This window comes from Sinohyriopsis cumingii, chromosome 18 (assembly GCF_028554795.1).
Source record: "Sinohyriopsis cumingii isolate HCF-2022 chromosome 18, ASM2855479v2, whole genome shotgun sequence".
In the NCBI taxonomy this organism is placed as follows: Eukaryota; Metazoa; Mollusca; class Bivalvia; order Unionida; family Unionidae; genus Sinohyriopsis; species Sinohyriopsis cumingii.
The window spans coordinates 41,707,367-41,725,062 of record NC_142978.1 but is presented as its reverse complement, the minus strand read 5'-3'; the positions used below and the strand labels follow the sequence as shown (position 1 = coordinate 41,725,062).

Below are 17,696 nucleotides of genomic sequence, written 5' to 3'. Positions count from 1 at the left end.
TCGTTCCTTGCAGGCAAGCCGTTCAGAAAGTTCGTACATAACAACCACAGAGGCAGATACACCAGAGAGATCATTCTATAAAAATTATCCAAGTGACACCGCCTCAGTTTACAGCATGTTTCATGGGGAGCAGGAATTTCCCCCACCATACACAGACACTCCCCAGCCTTACAGCGCCAGTAACACACTAAAAAAATCAATTAGGTAGAAAGTTGATCATTGACCTTTCTCATGTGCCAAGTTAATTTTTGGCATATCTCAGAGTTGATCTTAAACATATACATGTAATACAATGATAATATTTGTCATGTTCTCTGTAGTTAAGGTGTGTGAAGGATTTTTCAGATCATGTACAATATGTTAACATCAGCCGTGAATCTTAATTTTTACAAATTTAGTGAGGAGGATGAATTTGGAAAATAATTTGCAACATATGGCAGATTTGCTACTGGTGATGCTAAAATATATTAAGTTAAAGTATTTGCTCTCGGACCTCATGTCCTACTAACAAATTTGGACATGGTTGTAAGGCTGCAGTGTTTTCATGTGTAAATAGTTTAGTTTACAGCCTGTAAACAATTACAAAATCAGTTACCATGTAAACATGCACAGTTCATCTGGTGTCTGCCAATGCACATATCCATGGAGTACATCTGGTACATTATTGTTGAATATATCGTATACAAACATGTTGCAGTTCAAAACAATATTGTGATGATCCATAGGATTTTGTACCTAAATTGTGAGATACATTTAACCAAAATGTGTCCTACTTTCTCAATAAGAGGTTAAAGAAAATGTTGACTTTTGAATTGGTTTGAATAAATGGCATTATTTTTGTGATTGTATACCATAAACACATTTAGGAAGTACAGTAAACATTGCAGCCTTACAATGTTGTGTTTGCATGGTTTCTAATGATATATTCTATAAACTTTTACTGTATATCGCAAAACATTGTGGTCTACTTTCTTACATGTATCATACCGTATTTTAATCTCTACATACATAAAAACTTGATGCTCACAAAAATTAAGGTAATTATTTGTTTTCTTCTGAATTTTTAAAAAATTATTACTGGATGTCACAAAAACAAATGTAAAAGAAGAGCAATAGTAAGTATTTTTTGTTTGTTTTTGCTCTGTATATATATAGCCGCTACATGACATGATCTGTTAATGTATCTCCCAAAATTATTGTCAGCCTTCTGCATCAGATGCAGTGCAAAAAATGTCACCGTGAATTTCGCAGTAACAATCCCCACTAATTCCTTCATATGACAGACACCGCATTGGACCCCATGGAAGACTTGCACATAATGGAAACAATTTGCTACAGTGAATTCCTCATTACAGCAAATGATTTGTATAGTTAATTTTATAGAGGAACTTGTGTGTCAGTTTAAAAATCTTTCTTCGTCTTAAACAGTTCAGATGATTATCATAAAGGTGTGTAATCAGAAGACACGTCACATCATTATTTTAAAGATCTGTAATCAGAAGACACATCACATGATTATCATAAAAGTGTGTAGTCAGAAGACACATCACTTTATTATAAAGATACGCGATCTTACAACACATCACATGATTATCATAAAGTTGTGTAACCAGAAGACACATCAGATGGTTATCATAAAGTTGTGTAGTCAGAAGACACATCACATGATTATTATAAAGTTGTGTAGTCAGAAGACACATCACATGATTATTATAAAGGTGTTAGTCGGAAGACACATCACATGATTATTATAGTGGTATGTAATCTGACAACACATTACATGAGTATCATAAAGGTGTGTAGTCAGAAGACACGTCACATGATTATCATAAAAGTGTGTAGTCGGAAGACACATCAGATGATTATTATAAAGGTGTGTGGGGCCCCGAGTGGATGAGTGGTCTAAAGCACTGTCCATTATGGATCACTGCCATCTCACCTCTGTCTGCGTGGGTTCGAGTCTCGGATTCGGCTAATGTGGGTATGTGAGAAAGCTTGCCAGTAGCTTCTCATGGGTTGGTGGTTCTTTCCGTGGTTTTCCTGAGTTATTCCTCCACCATTAATACTGGCCGCCATGTATAGCCTATCGTGTGCTGAAAAATGGCGTTAAACCCAACAACAACAACAGCAATAAATGTGTGTAGTCAGAAGACATATCAAATGGTTATTATAAAGGTATGTGATCTGACAACACCTTACATTATTATAAAGGTGTGTAGTCAGAAGACACATCAAATGGTTATTATAAAGGTATGTAATCTGACAACACATTACATTATTATTATAAAGGCGAGTAGTCAGAAGACACATCACATGGTTATTATAAAGGTATGTAATCTGACAACACATTACATGATTATCATAAAGGTGTGTATCCAGAAGACACATCAGATGGTTATCATAAAGGTGTGTAGTCAGAAGACATATCACATGATTATTATAAAGGTGTGTATCCAAAAGACACATCAAATAACTAGTACAAAGATGTAACCAGATGACTATGCTATTTTCTGTTATCTCTTTTAGTGAATTTTTTTTTAAGCATCGAAAAGGAAGCCCTGTTTTTTCTTTTTATTACTTGTGAATGGTGATACTATAGAAGGTTGACCCAAAAATGTCCAACACCTTTTGAAGGGAGGTAAATCTATAAGACATAACTATCCATTGTAAATGATGCATTGTATGATAATGGTACACATGAGAAAAAATATCTCTAATTCAGCTTGAAAAAAAACTGTGTTAGTAGATGGATTTTTCTTGTTTTAGCACTACATGCTTGTTTGTCTTGTGCTGATTATTGTTTTGTTTAATTATTTTTCTAGTAAAGATTTTCACCATTAGAATAGAATAATACCATTTTATTTGACAAGAATGACATATTTGTCTTTGGTTTAAACATAACTACTTCTGTCATGAGTGCAGAAAATTTGTTCCTTATGTACAGGATGCCAGCTGTTCTGAATTTTTCATTTTAATAAATATTTATGAAAATTCAACATAAATAATCATTAAATTTTGAGAAAATCAAAATGTTATCTTTTGAACAGTAGTTTTTTTTATGGGGATGCAAGTTTAAAGAAAAGTACTTAAGCACCAGTATGATAGACAGGTTCATATAACATAGCTTCTCAGTGCAAAAAACATAGATAAGGGACCAATTGATTGAAAATTTAAATGGGTGGAAAATGGTGCTAGAGATGTAGATGCAGAGAAAGACAGATAATTGATGATTAGAAATATTGTTTATGGTTTTTGTTTTGGCCAAAATATGAAAAGAATCCAAGGTTCTGGAACTGGAGTAGTGGATACACATTTATTCCTAAGAGACCTTAATTATTACTGACTTTGTACGGGAACAAAAGAAGATGGAACATGATTGTATTGGACAGTTTACAGCATTCTCATGTATAAACATAGTGATGTGAACTTGCTTTAGAATTTTGGTACACCTATCAGAAAAGACAGTTATTTGCTGCATCAAATGAGGAGTCATTGTAAGGAAGACAATAAACTGGTTTATCACATCACAAAACCCCACCTATATGAGTTTGTTAACATTAATGTATGTGTTATCCACTCCAGACAGGCTGTTTGGATTAAAAAATTCATTCTAGGATAAGCTTGATTATGGCTTAGCATCTCTTTAATTGTAAGTTCTAATTATTTAGTGCATTTGTGTTTACTTTTTGTTTATTTTTAAAAAAAAAATATTGGGATAAAGTACTTCATCGTGAGCATTGTATGATTTTTGCATCCATTTGGATCCTTGTTTTTATTGGCGCCTTATAACAAGTATTGTGTTGATTGGTTTCTAAACTCAACAACTACTACTACTATCTGTGATTGGAGGGTTGGCAATGTACAACATATCACTTTGTTTACACATTTGATAAAGACAAGCAGTACATTTCTGGCTTGCCAAGCTTGTTGTTCATTTGCTGTTCAATTTAGCAAGGTCACATATGAAAAATTTACTCTGGCCAGCATCAGTTAGTGTTGTTTCAAGACACAGTCAACAGTCTGCTAAATTTCTTTATCAACTGGTGGCTGCCTGTGCTGAGATTTCCTTGTTTCCCAATCTGTTTAACCAATCACAATACAAAAGTACAATTTCTCCCCATTGTGACACTCATTTTCACACTGAATGAGCCAATCATATATCCTTTTCCAAATAAGTCACAAGCCAGTCAATAAAAAGGACACTTTATTGATATGTAGAAGACTGGTACATTGTGTTGTTGATGGTATTTTCCCCTGCATACTGGTGAAAAATGAGGAAATCTCAATAGGTAGACAAATATAATAAAGGAGCTTAGCGGCTTGTCACCCATAGCATGCAATAAACGTCTGGTAAATGGACTTTTTGACAATCAGTATTTAACATTTTCAGTAATTATGTATCAGATATTTTCTTGTAACACGTGATTCATCAAGACTCTTATGGAGATGTAAAAACCATTTGGATTAAAGAGAGCTCAGATAAACGCAGGGCTGTATAAAATTTGCATGATCAAGGCACCTATATGTGATTTGATTAAATCTGTGAACAGTTCCTGGATTGATGATATACTGTAGTTATAATAGTAAAATATTCGTTGTTAATTTTTCTTTTTGTATATAAATATATTTTGGTTATTGTACAACAGAAAAGGTCTGTATATATGTTTGTATATGATAATGAAATTTCATTTTCTAGATTTATACTATCACATTTGTTAATTCAGCAAATCATAGCAACGTTACCTTACAGAGAAACAAAATACAACGTCATTCATATTGGTACAGCCAGTTGATCTTTAAGTTGCTGTAAACAGCCATATATAGTGGACCATGTCAAATTACATGAAGACGACCTTTAGAACCTAAAATGACTTTTTTGAAGGCGGATAAACAGTTGAAGGAAACTGTGGCTCTCAGACATGTTGCCACTTTACTAATCCTTACTGAAATTCTAAGCCACTGTTTTGATCATTAAGGGTTTTCCTTATGACGGTAATCACGATTAAAGCCAAAATTCAGTCCACATAGAATGGCTTCATATAAGGTCTATCCCCATTTACTGAGAGAAGAGTTGAATTAGCTCCCTTCTTTAGATGCTGTAACACAAGCAATCTTAGTATGACAAGGGTTGTGATGTTCATGTTTTGATAAGAATTTACATTCCTCGCTTCAGTTATATACAGTTTGATGTTATGAAATATTTGCAGATGTAGAATTACTAAGATATAAGTGAAATAAATATTTGTCGACAAGGGATTCTTTTATTTGAAGTGGTAGGTCAGTTCCTCTTCTCCTAAGGTTTTCATTTACTGTACACAACTAGAAGAGATCAGTAAACATTTTTCCATGAAGATTTTGTAAATGTCGGCTACAGATTTAAAAAATAATAGAGATTTGGAAATGAAAAATTTCATTGATGCATGAAAAATGTGTGAACAGAATGTGATGTTACATTGTGAATTTGGTTTTTATTAATTAATGTGAGTTGATCTTAGTAACAAACTAACATGTTGAGTCACAGTTCACTATGCCTAATCACAGATTTATCAGTTAGTGAGCATGTCATTTTGTCTCGATATGTGTCTTGACAGTAATTTTCTTATTGTTATAGGCATTATGGATTTAGAGACAAAATCTCATAAATAAACTGGTCACGGTCACAAACAACCAATTTTTTACAAGCTTTGGAACCATCCTATAGGGGGCCCTGAGTGGTCTAAAGCGCTCACCATTACAGATCACTGTCATCACACCTCTGTCTGCGTGGGTTCAAGTCTCAGGCTTGGCTAATATGGGTACATGAGAAAGCTTGTCAGTAGCTTCTTGTGGGTTGATGGTTCTTTCAGGGGTTTTCCCAGGTTCTTCCTCCACCATTTATACTGGTCGCCTTGTATAGCCTATCTTGTGCTGAAAAATGGCGTTAATCCCTACAACAACAAAAAATCTCCCAAACATGGGTTATATGAGCTTTCTAAAACGTAAACAAGGGTCACGTGATCATCTGGTAGTTTATAGAAGCAAGAACTTGTTACAGCTCATGTTGAACCAGTGTGATCCTGACGAAAACCAATCATTTTTACTTTAAGAAATAATATTTATTAATAAAATTTATATCTTAAGGACAAGGTCCCATCATCTTGGAAACAACAATAATTTTAAAATAAAATAGAACTTGTTTACGAAGGTTGCTACAAATTCTGAAACAACAACCAGCCTACACATGGTAGAATATTACTACATTTAAAAGAATGAAGGTCATTGATTGACTGAAGATGGTTATGATTTCTTCAGAAGCATGCATCTGAGTAAATTGTATGGCTTAGGCAGCTTAAATTTCAAGCTCTTTTCATTGTATTGCTCTTGCTGCACTAGACTGCTGGGCATAAATGGGCAGATCTCACCAGAATGGAGGTGTGGTAGTGAGCACATGAAAGAGAATTGTTATAAAAAGATGCTGTGCAGCATCACCTTTGCGTCATTGTAAATGATTGATAATAGATCATGCATAGGGTATAAACATTTTATTCCATGATACGTCTAAAGCAGGGGTCTCAAACTCGAACCACCCTGAGGACCGCATGAAGGCATTTTGAATAGCCCAAGGGCCGCACCAACTTTGTTATCTTTCATGACACCTTATGACACCAATCATTTTGCAGGCCATATGGCTTGGTCGGCTGTATGAGGCCCATGGGCCACATGTTTGAGACCCCTGTTCTAATGTATAGTAATTTTGCAAGATGATAACATTTAAATCTGTTAGAATTGAATTAGTTCTTGGCCCTACAGTAACAACAAAAAAACCTGTGGAAAAAGACCCAGCTAGAATATGCTTAGCCACTTTTGACGCAGACTTGGGGTGAATTTGTAATTAATATTGCTGAATTAGTTGTTTATTGTGTAAATTTTAGACACCTTTAGTCTTAGCACCAATATTTTCAGTAATGCCTGAACTCAGTTCACTTAATATTTGGAATATACCATGTTCACTTGCTTCTAAGTTGGGTCTAGCTGCAAACTATACTGACCTAAATCTGTAATCACATAATGTGCTGGTAGATCTTGGTCTATGCAGTTTGTTAGGGGCAATCATTAGAACAAACAACATAAACCCTGATCTGCTGGGACATGATGCAAAGGCAGGTCAGTGACGTTGTTTGCAATTGGACTTGATATATAAGCAAGTATAGATGGTAAAATGTGATCACATTCTCACATTCCAACACCACTATGCCCCAACATTCAACCCATAGGTGGGACATGGGGTCAATAGTTGTATTCAGAAAACATTTTGGTGAAAGTTTTTTTCTTCTCTAAAGTTTCCTTGATACTTAACTGAGACACATCAGGTTTGAACTAGAATGTCAGCATGCACAGATCTCATTGATTTTACTTCTTCCACCCCATGGGGCTGTCCCTGATTGGGGCCATGGGATCAAGAAGCATATGACTAGTAGATTTTTTTTGGTCAAATATTTGTATAACTCCAGAGATCATTTATTTAAAGAATATGGTATCACACATTTACCCTCATTGTCTATCTGCTTATACCCCATAGCTAAATCACTGGTTGGGGTGGGGATGTGGGCCTGTGGCTCAGTATGTCAGACACTTTAAAGTTATGAATGGTTTGATTCTCTCTTTTAATAAACATTTATCAAAGTTGTTCAAATTTGGAATATTATGCGATGCTAAATATGAAAATTCCATTTCTCCGTATGCTGCAGTTCCTTGGGTTACGTTGCTGGATGTTGCTTTAGAGTCAAGAATTAGGGCACACGTTATTTAATTTTTTTCTAATATTTTTTACAGTCTGCAACCAAATTCACTCCATATTTTGGATTTTATATCATTTGTTATTTCATATTTCCTTAAACTGCTCTTGCTGCCTGTGTGAGGCACATTGGGTCAAGACGTCAGGCACTTTTTTATGCATCTGTTTCAATAGTTTATCTAAATGAAGTCTGACTCAATTCAGTGCATCTTTAAACTACAACATCATCACATGCCAGTTACATCGTACCAATCCCAAGCTCATAGGCAACATTCCTGGATGTGGACATCAGGTTCATAACTTGTATTTCATTAGTTTCTTGATCCAGTTTACACTTTATTTGGAATATAAAAACATCTTCTGTTTCGCTATTCCCAGTATGGTCATGTCTTAGGATTAGTAGCCTGCAGAGAAATGGGGTTATGCCTTTCAGTATACTGTGATCTCATCTATCAGAGGTACCATGTACAAAACAATTCTCTTTTTCGAAAGCGATTTTGAAGAGTTTTTGAATTGTGCAGTTACATAGTTGGCATTCTTATTAGACTACTTTACTATTGGTGCTGCATACAGTGTGGACATTTTGCATTTCTTTGTATCCACACTATCAGATATAGAATCACTTTTGTAACAGTTGCCGCCCAGAGTTAGTAACAATTGTGTTTTAATTAAAGCTGAGGAAAGGCATATTATGTGGGGGGAAATTAAGATTTTTGTTCTGTATGTCACATTTGGAACATCAACTCTGGTAAAAAGTATTTTTTGTATCACATTTCTTTACATCACATTTGGAACAACAACAGTGATAGCAACAATGGTCTTTATATTACATTTGGAGCAACAACAAGGCTAGCAACAGAGGTCTTTGTATCACATTTGGAACAACATAAAGGCTAGCAACAGTGGTCTTGATATCACATTTGGAACAACAATAAGTTTTTGCAATAGAGTTGATTAAGTCATCTTGACTTGTTCATTTACGTTACACTTATCCTGTAACCCCTCTTGTTCATTTACGTTACACTTATTCTATAACCCCTCTTGTTCATTTGCGTTACACTTATTCTATAACCCTCTTATTTGTTTACGTTACATTTATTCTATAACCCCTCTTGCGTTATGCATATTCTGTTATTTGTTTCTATTAACATGTAAATAACAATTTTTGTTGTCATGGTGAATTAAATGTATTGTTGTTACTGTAGACAGAAACTATATATTTTTTGTATTGTTTACAAAGTATATTTTAAGGGAGAGAATTCTATTGTATTGTTTTGAGGTCATCTTGTGATAGTGAAGGTAACTTATTTGTTGTATACAAGTCATTCATAAAAATAAATAGAATATTTGGACTTGATGTTATGCAATAAAAAAAAATCTGAAAATTTCACATGAAATTAAATTGAGTTATAATTGGTCATATATATACATAGAAAAGATTACCTGTGCACCAGAGCAATACAGGGAAGCTATAAAGCAGATTAGTCAGGGATGTCTTTTTGTCCTCTAATACATGGATGGTTAGAAACAATATTGAGGCTTCAAAGACATTTTTGATGCACTAGTCAGAATCTCTTTAGTAACTGTTTGATTTGTCACAGCCATTACATGAATTGTCTTTAGAGTGTCAGTATATAGTATATAATTGCTTGTAAATTAGGTTATTTTTGCAAAGTGACTGGATGACAAATGTGCAATGAATGTAAGGGGAGATAACCCTATGACATCTTAGTGATCATTAAAACCTTTGAAGAAAGTGTGTGCCATCATTTATCATTCACACACACACACTCTATATATATATATATATATATATATATATATATATATATATATATATATATATATATATATATATATATATATATATATATATATATATATATATATATATATATATATATATTGGTTGATATCATTTACCTGTTGTTTGAAACATAAATATTTTGATAGTATTTAGCTATTTAGTTGAATTAATAGTAAAAATTGTTGAAATGTACTACATTATTTATTGACTTGCCTGTGACTTGTAAGACATGGGTATCACATTTTGGAGCTTATGATGGTGACATTATTAAGTTGCCATCTTAAAAGTTTTGGAAGTCTAATGTGCAACATTGGTAGGATATTACTATGTCTAAAAATTGTACAGTTATATGATAGAAATGTCTATCTCACCTGTGTACGCAGAATAAAAACATTGCAAGACACTGTATTCCGTAGAATACTTGGCACATTGTTGAAAATGGTTTTATGCATAAGAATTTAACGGGTGGTTGTTAGATGGCAGTCTGTGTGAAGCATTACAAGACAAGATTTGCTTGCAGGTCTTTTTGTTTTCTTTAAACACAAGAAGCCTTTCTGGTCTAATGTTTGTTAATAACAAGTGTCCTTGTGGAATAATTATTGTTATTACATGATTCCTGTAAAAGACAGATTTTCATTGGATGGTACAGTGTCATGTGATATGTGATCTTTCTTCACCACACAGCCATTCTTCATATCACATGGTCATGACATAATTGATTTTTAGGTGACATCATAATGTTAAGTTCTTAGTGTCATGAAATTGAAATGGCATATGTTCAGTTCTAAAGCAAATTACGGGGCCCGGAGTGGCTGAGTGGTCTAAAGCGCTCTTCATTACGGATCACTGCCATCTCACCTCTGTCTGCGTAGGTTTGGATCTCGGATTCAACCAATGTGGGTATGTGAGAAAGCTTGCCAGTAGCTTCTCGAGGGTCGGTGGTTCTTTCCAGGGATTTCCTGGGTTCTTCCTCCACCATTAATACTGGCCGCCATGTATAGCCTATCGTGTGCTGAAAAATTACCTTAAACCCTACAACAACAACAACTAAAGCAAATTAAATTGATGTTTTTGCTCTAACATTTATGGTAAACCTTTCATATTGACCTCAAGTTGGCAGTTTTCAAATATGAGGTATATTGGTTCATAAAAGTCTATCGCCACCTCAGTGGAGATCTATAAATTGTATATTATCTTTTGCATGGTTTTGACTTTGACAGAAATCTTGAACTTAACAGTAATTGTTATTTATACTTTGATTATGAAAGAATTAAACAGCTATAGGATTGTACCATATGAAAATGAGCAGTGTTTTTCAGTGAATAAATGTTTTAAAAGTAGAAACAGTTGTGTGTTTTTTAGTTTGATACTCTGTTGTTGAAAACATATACAGACATACACACAAGTACAAGTTATTGCTTAGTGCATACTGACAACTTTGAATCATAGTAATAGAAAGTAAAAAAGTGGATGTGATGATGTGCTTAGTACGGCTTGATACACTTGCTAAAGTCACCCTCACATTCGCAGACAAACACAGAAGTAGCACTTTGATGATAACATTAAATTGAGATAACAGGTCAAATGTTGGCAGTATGCTACTGATATGTCGAATTTTTATCAGAACAAAATGTTTATTTTCAGTTAATGTTATTGTTAATTGAAGTGAGTCTGCAAGCAAGGCTACAGTTAATGAGTTAAACAAATATTATAATTTTTATCTATGTCCTCATCATTCTACATACTATTTTTGAAATCTGATATTTGCAAAAACATTTTTTTTTCTAAAAGGATTCCTTGACAGCTTTTAACATAGTTTCAAAGAGAGGTATGCATATTTAGCACGATTCCTAAGACGTATATATTTTGGGCATTATTCCAAAGACGGGTATGTATTTTTAATATAGTTCGAAGGACAGTTATGTATTTTTAACATAACTCCAAGAATAGGTACATGTTTTTGGGATGGTTCCAAGGACAAATTTATAATTTTAACATGATTTCAAGGACGGGTATGTATGTATTTTAAAATGATTTCAAGGACAGGTATGTATTTTTAACATGGTTTCAATAACGTGTACATGTATGTATTTTTAACAAGGTTCCAATGACGTGTGTATTATTAACAATTCCATGGATAGGTATGTGTTTTTAGCATGGTTTCTAGATTAATATGGTACTGATAGTGGCCGTCTTGAAAATATAATTGTAACGAATTCCTTAATGGATGGTTATATCAACATGTGGATTTCTCCATTAGACTTCTTAAATCTAGTAGATCCTAAATGAAAATAGTCCCGCTTGCACATCCAATATGGCCACATAACAGCCATCTTAAAAGTCTTATTATTACCACTGAACAAACGGTTTTGTTATCATTGGGTATTTACAAATGATTTTTATGAATGTCTAGCTGGTTCTAAATGAAAATGGTGTCTCTTGTAAATCATTAGTTTTCAAGTATGAATGATCATATCAGGATGGGTTTGTCATTGAATGACTTACACGTTTTAGCTGGTCGTAAATACAAATGATGCCTATCTGATTTTTAATTTGATTGCCACAATGATCGTTTTGAAAATCATGTTATTACTACTTCTCCATGATCGCCGTTTGATATTGTGCTTCATCAAAAACCGCTCCGGTGGCCTTGTGGTAAGAGCGTCCGCCTTGGATGCGGGAGGTCGCGGGTTCGAACTCCATCCAATTATACCTCTTATGTTACGTGTTTAGGCTCTAATAAACAGTAACATAGAATGAAAACAACAAGCTTTGCAAAAATTCAACAAATTAGTTATTTCCAGGAAAAACAATGTAAAAATGAAAAAAGAACATAGTTTTAAGAATCAAATATAAAAATAATACACGAATTAAATATTTTAGAAGTCCTAATGAAATGTTCTAATGAAATATGAGTTCGAGTCCCAACGAAAAATCGAAAATGAAAGGCGATGACTTATACTGTAGTCAGTATTGTGATGTTGTGACTACAGATCTTTGTTGATTCACAAACAATATTCTGGTGTTTGAATTTCCGAATAAAATTTAAATAAATGTATTTGTTCAAGAATTCTGTATGAGCACTCAAATATTTCCAGGAAAAAGAATTATTTAAGAATCCAAATAATTTGAATAAAAATTAAAATACAACTCCAAACTGGTCACAAACAAACACTTCCAATGTAAAGTAAAGCCTAACTTAGAAGCAGCAGGGAAGTTGTACAGACCCCCTGGCTCAGATAAATTTAACCCTCCCACCAAACATTTCTCCGTAGAAGCCTCAGAAAGCAGAAATAACGCCTCCTACGCAAATTAATCCGCAAAATTTCAACCCAAAGTGCATTTTCAGGCATAAAAAAAAACAGCAATTTTTTGGGGGGGGTATTGTAAAATTTGTTTGTTATTGCAAATTCGGACTGCGGATACTAATTTTATTTCACATTAAAACAATATCGTTGAAAATAAGATGAGTCGAAAAGTTAGCACAGTTGGAGAACCTCATTCTGCCAGATTAGCGCGAGAGCAATTAGCGGCATTAAAGAAGTTCATTCCGACAAAACAATTATTTAAGAAAAATGTTCGTGGTTACGAAGATATGCAACATGGAATTTCAGAAACTTCGGCAAAATGGTTGAAGCCAGTGACCGGAACAATTGAGCAGGTTGTATATGGCGACGAAAAAGATCCAGATGCTAGAAAACGTGGAATCTTTCCTATGTTGAAAGGTATTGAGGATCAATCACGAACATTACCCGAGCGATTAGCAATAGCAGCAGCGGCGCAACAACTTGCAATTACTGATGGAGGAAAACCTGGAGATGGAAAACCGGGAGGAAGAAAAATCGCAATGATAAAAGGGAAGTTTAATATCGATAATTTAAGAGAAAATTTCACCGATGAGGGATGGGAAATAATATCGCAGCCCCTCTCGACATTGTATAATATAGATGAGATTGGCCAATTTGCGGAGGAATATTTTAGTGGTCGAACTGAATATTTGACTGCAGTGGGAAAAAAAAGATATGCAACTCGCGATAGTTGGTATGATATGGTATATAAAATTTACACACAAACAACATCAATAAGTAAGATAGCGGATCCGCGTTACAGAAGATTTTTAGAAACAGCAAGAGATACACAAAGATTTAATAAGCAAGAGGCGGAAGAAAGAAAACAACTGGAGAAAGAAAGAAAACAACAGGAAAAAGAAGAAAGAAAACAACTGGAAAAAGAAAGAAAACAACAAGAAAGAAAAGAAAAAACTAAAACACGAGGAAGAAAAGCAGCACCACAGGAAGATATTCAACCACAGGAGCCAATATTTCAACCAGAGGAATTAGGAGCTAGACCAAAGGAAGATATTCCACCACAGAAAAAAGAAAGAAAATCGAAAAAGAAAAAAGATCAAAGTGATGAACCGATAATTGTACCCGAATATAAATCATCACCGGCTATTAGTTCGTTTACAATTGATCCTAGTGTATCAGCGGATAATTATTTGAATCCAATAAGATTTTATTTACTTGGCAACTATGATTCAGTAGTTCAAATGGCTGCGGATGATTCTACGGAAAATAAAAGATTCTTTTTGCGAAAAGAATTTGATGCTGGTAAAGTTAAAACTGTTGATTGGTATGCGATAATGTATTTTGGTAGTTTAGGAAAACCAGTAAGATATTCCGATGAAGATTTTGGGAAATTTATATCGGATGTTGGTAATTACAGAATAGAGTTATCAGAGGGAAAAGCAATAGCAAGAGCAAGAGCAAAAGAATTTTTAGCAACATCTAAAAAGGATATTCCTGCATCAGCATACTCCTACCTCGATCCATTACCTACAGATGTTTCTACTTTATTACAACCTCTTCCTCCTCGTCCCACTCCTCTTTCATTACCTACAGGTAAGGAAAGTTCGCCACCTGAGAGAAGTGGTACTCCTGAAAAGGCTCAACTGGGTAATCTTCTTACTATAAGGGAAAAATATCCTAAACAAGATAGTCCTACAAGGGATTTGCCACCGAAGTCATCGTCGTCAGGGACATCTTCATCGCCGTCAGACGATTTATTTTACGTAACGCCATTACAATCTCCAGAAACAAAAAAAACAGGAAGCGGATATTCAGTTTGTCCCGATAGTGTTGTCAACGATGTATCTCGTCTTGAAGTATTAATCGGAGGAAAGCGAGCAGGAAATAATTCTCGTGAGATAGTCAACGAAGCATCAGATATTTGTCAGCGATTATTCCGTGGTGGTATCATCGATTCTCACATTTACAAGGAGTTTGTCGATGAACTCATCGATTAAATCAATACAATTGAAATAACATGATTATTCATAAACATCAACGCAGACCTAATCAGGTCCGCATAGTAAACTCTCGATTGCCAGTATACAAATATATTCACGGTAATGGATTCGGCGATATCATTGGAAGTCTTGTCACGCGAGTAATACCTAAAATTGGACCAATGGTAAAACAACTAGGATTGAAAGCGATAGGAAAGATAGGTGAGACTGCTGTTTCTGGTATCGGTAATTTGGCCAGTAAAGGCTTCAACGCTATCAAAAATAAAATATTAAGTTTAGTACGTAAAAAGCAACCTGTTAAATTACCCATTACCAGAGAAATGCCACCCGAAGTTAGTAAGGTCATAAATGATGCGGCAAATAAAAAAATAAATGATCTAGCACAGGAAGCTGCTATAACAAATCTAGCGCAGGAAGTTGCTAATACAAATCTAGCGCAGGATGTTGCTAGGACAAATCTAGCAAATACAAGTTTTGTTTCAGGTAGTGGTCTTCGTTTTAGACGATATTATTAGTAATAAATGTTCGCACAAGTGTCAAATGAAGTATTTGATATGGACGAGCCAGTAGGTAGGGATACATCAGTGCGAGATTTCCAGTATTTCTCGTACGATGTAGTTGAGCCAGATTCAAGAAATCGGAAGGAAATTCAAGTCCACGATACAACAAGATATTTTCTTCCATCTGAGGCTTATATCGAATTTGTTGGTAAAATTGTAAAGGCAGCTGATGGTACCAACTACGATGCAAATTTTGGTGTTGGTTTTGTCAATAATGGTATCATGGCATTATTCAAGAATGCCACTTACATGATTGATGGAAGAGAGATTGAATCAATTACGAACAACGTTGATATAGCAACGACTATCATAGGTCTAGCGAGATACTCGGATGATTTTACCAGGTCAGCCGGTCCTAGTATGATGTTTGCCAAGGATAATTCCAACTACCCTGAACATTTACCATTTGATATCGGTAGACCGGTAGACCCCGCTGGCGCCCCCGCTCTTGTTCGTTCAGCGATGATTGCCCCCAATGGCAATTACAATCTTGGATTTGCCATAAGAAAAAATATGTTGAAGGGAGATGAACGAAAATTCTCCTGTGCAATTCCATTATCTCATATTTTTGGATTTTGCAGACATTTCAGAAAAGTTATTTACGGAGCGAAGCATACGATATCTTTCGTTCGAGATGCCAATGATGACAGAGCCATTTGGAGAGATCCTGGTGATCCTGGTAAAGTTGTCCTTGAAAAAATTACCTTGTGGATGCCAGCAATAGTTCCATCGATGATCATAGAAGAAAAATTATTATCATTTATGAATCAAGGAGGAAAATCCATCATGTCTTGGTTGACAACAATGACTGACTCCAACGAAAATGTTAATTTGGACGGAATATTTACTTGGCGAATTGCGTCACAGCAAGGCTCTTCCGCACCTAGACATATCTTTGTTGCTCTGCAAAGCATGATCAGAGACGATCAATTACATAGTAACATGATATTCGATCGATTAGAGGCAACAAACGTATCGTTGAGAATAAATGGCCAACAGGAGCCATCTGAGGAAATAGCCATCGATTTTGAGAACAATTCGACGGCACGCGCGTATCATCGATTACTAAGTTTTATGGGACGCGATCAAAATATTGATACCGGATTGCAAATATCACAGTTAGATTTTAATACTCTCTATCCCATCTATTACTTTTCCCTGGAACATCTCGATTTGGTAAAGCAGTCGGTCGTTGATATTCATTTCAAAGCCAGAATTAACACAGGAGGACCAGCAAGAGCAATCGCGGTTATTCTTAGTGATAGAACAATGATCCTGGAGGGTATCAGTGGTAGAATGAGAGTTATCGACGCACCCGTAGAGAACATGTGATAAATTCTAAATTTAGATTAAGTGATTATTAATATGCCATACGATCACGTCAGCGTAACTCTGACTCCCGGTCAGGTGAAAAAACTTCATGCAGCAACAACAGCGCGACGAGGTTTAAGTTTAACCTTAAAAAGTAATCAACTTCACGGTGGACCTAACAAACTATCGTTAACTAAAAATCAACACGGACATTTCACCAGAGCCAGATCAGCAAATACTGGTATTCGCTTGAATCTCTCGATAGGTGCAATCAGAGATATGATCAAAGTAGGTGGTATTTTTCCTTTATTCGCCGCTATTCCAGGATTAATAGCTGCAGCGGCCCCCATGATTGCAAAGGCAGTAGGATTGGGCGCTGCTGGAGCAGTAGGTTCCGCATTAGCAAAAAAGGTCGTTGGAGGAAGATATCGCAAAAAAAAGGGAGGATTTCTCTTCCCCTCTCTTCTCGCAAAATTATTACTGCCGCAACAAGGATCCGGCCTTTACCTAAGACGACCCCCGTACGGATCCGGTCTAAGTCGAGCCTACCAACCTCAAATTTAGATTTAATCAGTGAAGCAAAAAAAAAGAAAATAAAATTTTTCAGAGGCGTATTTATGCGAGATCAACTACCAGATAAACCAAATCCTACCGAGACAGGAATAATAAATCTTGATAAAAATTCCGGTCCTGGCACTCACTGGGTTGCGTATGCGATTAATCCTCGCGAAATCATTTACTTCGACTCATATGGATTAGCACCGCCAAATGAATTTATCAAATACGTGTCAAAACTAAAACTTCCAGTTTGGTATTCAACGCTTCCAACACAAACATTAGCAGATCCACCAATATGCGGTTTAGAATCAATTAACGTCCTTGATGCAATTTCAAAATCATCCAATCCTTATCGCAAAATTTTATTTGAATATACCG

At 35.1% G+C, this 17,696-nt stretch overlaps 1 protein-coding gene across 1 annotated transcript in view; it reads left to right on the top strand.

Annotated features, from left to right (window-relative positions):
* The window catches only part of LOC149776485 (uncharacterized), a 150,238-nt gene extending 139,313 nt beyond the window's left edge, over positions 1-10,925 (top strand). The window contains exon 5 of the mRNA XM_089940919.1: positions 14-10,925. Coding sequence (XP_089797045.1) covers positions 14-208 — 195 coding nt within the window. The 3' untranslated portion in view covers positions 209-10,925. The remainder of the gene's footprint in view (positions 1-13) is intronic.
* The last annotated feature ends 6,771 nt before the right edge of the window (positions 10,926-17,696 follow it).